The sequence below is a fragment of the Gavialis gangeticus genome, unplaced genomic scaffold, assembly GCF_001723915.1.
Source record: "Gavialis gangeticus isolate Ggan-Ray unplaced genomic scaffold, GavGan_comp1, whole genome shotgun sequence".
In the NCBI taxonomy this organism is placed as follows: Eukaryota; Metazoa; Chordata; order Crocodylia; family Gavialidae; genus Gavialis; species Gavialis gangeticus.
This window is the reverse complement of record NW_017729008.1, coordinates 9,750,762-9,753,768: the sequence shown is the minus strand read 5'-3', so window position 1 is coordinate 9,753,768 and position 3,007 is coordinate 9,750,762. Positions and strand designations below refer to the sequence as shown.

General features: G+C 48.2%; 1 protein-coding gene across 1 annotated transcript in view; it reads left to right on the top strand.

Annotated features, from left to right (window-relative positions):
* TBC1D22A (TBC1 domain family member 22A) overlaps nt 1–3,007 on the top strand; it is a 559,372-nt gene that overhangs the window by 16,131 nt on the left and 540,234 nt on the right. The window contains exon 3 of the mRNA XM_019509364.1: nt 2,093–2,433. Within this exon, the coding sequence (XP_019364909.1) occupies nt 2,093–2,433 (341 nt within the window). The remainder of the gene's footprint in view (nt 1–2,092; nt 2,434–3,007) is intronic.

The following is a 3,007-nucleotide window of genomic DNA, read 5'->3' as shown; positions in this document are numbered from 1 at the left end:
CCTGCAACAGCTCACCAAACCTCCCTATGTGGGGTGGGGCTGAGCGGGTGGGGTGAGCCGGCATGGACAGCAGCTTTAGCAGGTCCAGCCTCCAGCCTGCTCTACCCTGAGGAGGGCCTTGATCAGATGGCCCAGTCCTTGTTGGGAACCTGCCGGCTGCATCTACAACTGATGCTGGTGCCCACCGGGCACCGCTTCTGGCGTGTTGGCCTAAAGTTGGTGTAGACTGCGGGGATGTCCTGTAGGTATGTGACGGTTGAGGGGAAGGAGGGGGAAAAGGGAGAAACAGAGAGGCAGCCCTGCCCAGCATGAGTTGCAGTGGTCAGTGCTGGGTGCTGGGCAAAAGCAGGACCTGATAGCAGGTGTGCTGACTGCTGCCATGGCTCTTCTGGCTTGCAGCCATCCAGAGCCCACGCTGGGGCTACCCTGCAGCTCCTTCCTGCTGCTACTATTATGCTGTGGGCCTGGAGTGGCTTGGAGGTGGCTCAGGGCAGTGGCGTTGGGGAAGAGCCACAGGGTAACCCTGGCATGGGCTCCGAGCAGCAGCAGCCAGAAGGGCCCCAGCAGCAGCAAGCCAGTCTGCTGCCAGGTGAGTGCTAACTCGACTCCTGCCCTGGTGTGACATACAGTGAGCCTGCTGGGTCTTGCCATTGTCCTGGTGTTAGTACTAACCCAATCTCTTCCATCTCTCTGCCCTCCCCCACTACCATTTTCTCTTTTTAGTCCTTTTTCTTTATTTCTCTTCCCTATCCCTTCACTTTGAAGTTTTCTTTTGTCCCCCAAGACTTTTCTAGCCCTAACCACTCTGGCTGTCACCTGCTGGCTGCAGCGGGAGGAAGTCACATGGTGGTTTCTCTGCCTCTGAGCTACATGCCATCTGCAGAGGAGGGATAGAGTCCTGGCTTCTGTCCGCACCCTGCTTCCCGGGCCCCCTAGTGGCAGGCCACCATTATGCCATGTCAGACCTGCACTAAGTCTTAACCTATGAGTAGGGACCTACTAAAATTGAGGAAGCAGGCAGCCGATTTTATGGGCTGATCATGAGGCTGGCCACCATTTTTGCAGGATTATTGCGGTGGGGCCCTTGGCATCTCTGGTGGAGGGGCCCTGGTGGCCCTGCCTCTTGCCACTGATCGGCTAAAAGGGTTGTCCTTCACATGGCCCCCGCCCCTTGCTGCCTGTTGGAGGAGAGGGGCAGGGCTGCATGACGGCCAGCCCTCTTAGCCAGTTAGCAGCAAGAGGTGGGGGCGTCCGCTGTCTTGGCTGCTCCCCTTCATGTTGATCCATCTTCCCCCCTAGCTGGCTGCAAGGGCTGGGCTGCAGTGGCCTTTAGTACAGTTGACTCCCACTGAGGAGCCAGCATTTTACTAAAACATTTTATTTTTAGTAATTTTTTTGCTCATTTTACAGACGTCTTACTTCACAGTTTCTACACAATCGCAAATTGAGTAGATCCCTAACTATTACAGTTCTGAAACTGTTCCAACTTTATGACTTTATGTAACATTCCACAAATTTTAAAGTGTTTTAAAGATAACCTGTAGTAGTAGCCTAAGATGATCAAGGGAATGGAGAACCTAGCTTAAGAGTGAAAAATGGAAAGCTTGGGTTGTTTGAGCTAGCAAAACAAAAGCTGAGAGAGGATATGACTGCTTTCTACAAATATAAAGAGGAAACATGCCAAAGAGGAAAAACAATGATCTAAGTTAAACTGTCTTTTACTAAATGTTGGCAGAAGAATAAATGAGTGTTTATGGCTTTACAAATTAAGGGGGCTCTTCATGTATCCTGCATAACTTATAATGTGCTCTAAAAGTGGGGAAACACAGTCTCTCTTTATCAACCAGGTTTTGACTTGTATTCCTTGCTGTCCTGTGAGGCTCAATGTTAATTATTTTAAACTAGCCAAAGTCAGTCTTCTGATTTATTTTATTTTATTTTATTTTATTTTTTTTTTGGAGGAGAGATTTTTAGATTTATAAGGAGTAGATAGGTGCCCTCCCCTCCCCTCCCCTTTATTCCAGTTTTCTTCTTTAATACTCTTTATGCAGGGAAACAAACTGAATCAAAATGTGTGTGTGTTTTTTAACAGCTTGATAAAACCAGGATCCAAGGCACCAACAACTCCAGTGAAACTGAAGAAAGTCAGTACCTTCCAAGAATTTGAAAGTAATACAAGTGATGCTTGGGATGTTGGGGATGATGATGATGAACTTTTAGCAATGGCAGCTGAAAATTTAAATACTGATGTGGTCATGGAAACAGCTCACAAAGTAATTCAGAATCACAGCAAGTTACAAGAGCAGCATAAACTTCAGGAGGAACAGATACAGGAAGAAAAATCGGTGCAAACTTCCGAACTTTCTTCAGTTGCCCTCGGTGACAACAGGCTGGTCAAGTCAGTCAGTGAAAGTCATGCATCATGCTCTGCAGGTATGTTAAGATATGAGAAGGATACTGGCTGTAGGTTGTAATGAGCCATCTATAACCTTCCCTTTTGAGATTAAAAAGATAAACGTGACATTAATTTTAATATTTAGTACTGTAATAAAATGATGATGAATGCTGATTTCATTATAGTGGCATGTCGCATGTGTGGCAGGAAGCCACCTTTGTTTCTCCCCAAAATCTCTGTGGTGTGACAATTTGATTAGGGTGGGCCCAGCAGAGGAGACGTACCTTTACCCTATCTCCGTAGGTAACCTGAGCTGGCTACATTCCTGAGGGAGAGGGGAAATCTGCTCCCTCTGCCTACTGACTGGTATCAGGTACCTGGGTGAGGGGCTTCTACCTGGTGGGCTAGAGTCTGCCCGGCAACTAGTGATGTATTTCAAATTGGTTGGCCGACAGCCAACAGGTGCTGGCCTCCTTTGGACCAGGTGAATGAGGTCACAGGGGCTATATAAGTTAAGACTGCCCAGGAGGAGGGGGCAGCAGGCATGTGGGGGACTCAGACTTAGAGAGGAGCTTTACTATCTGAAACTGGCTCTCTCCCCCATAACTCATG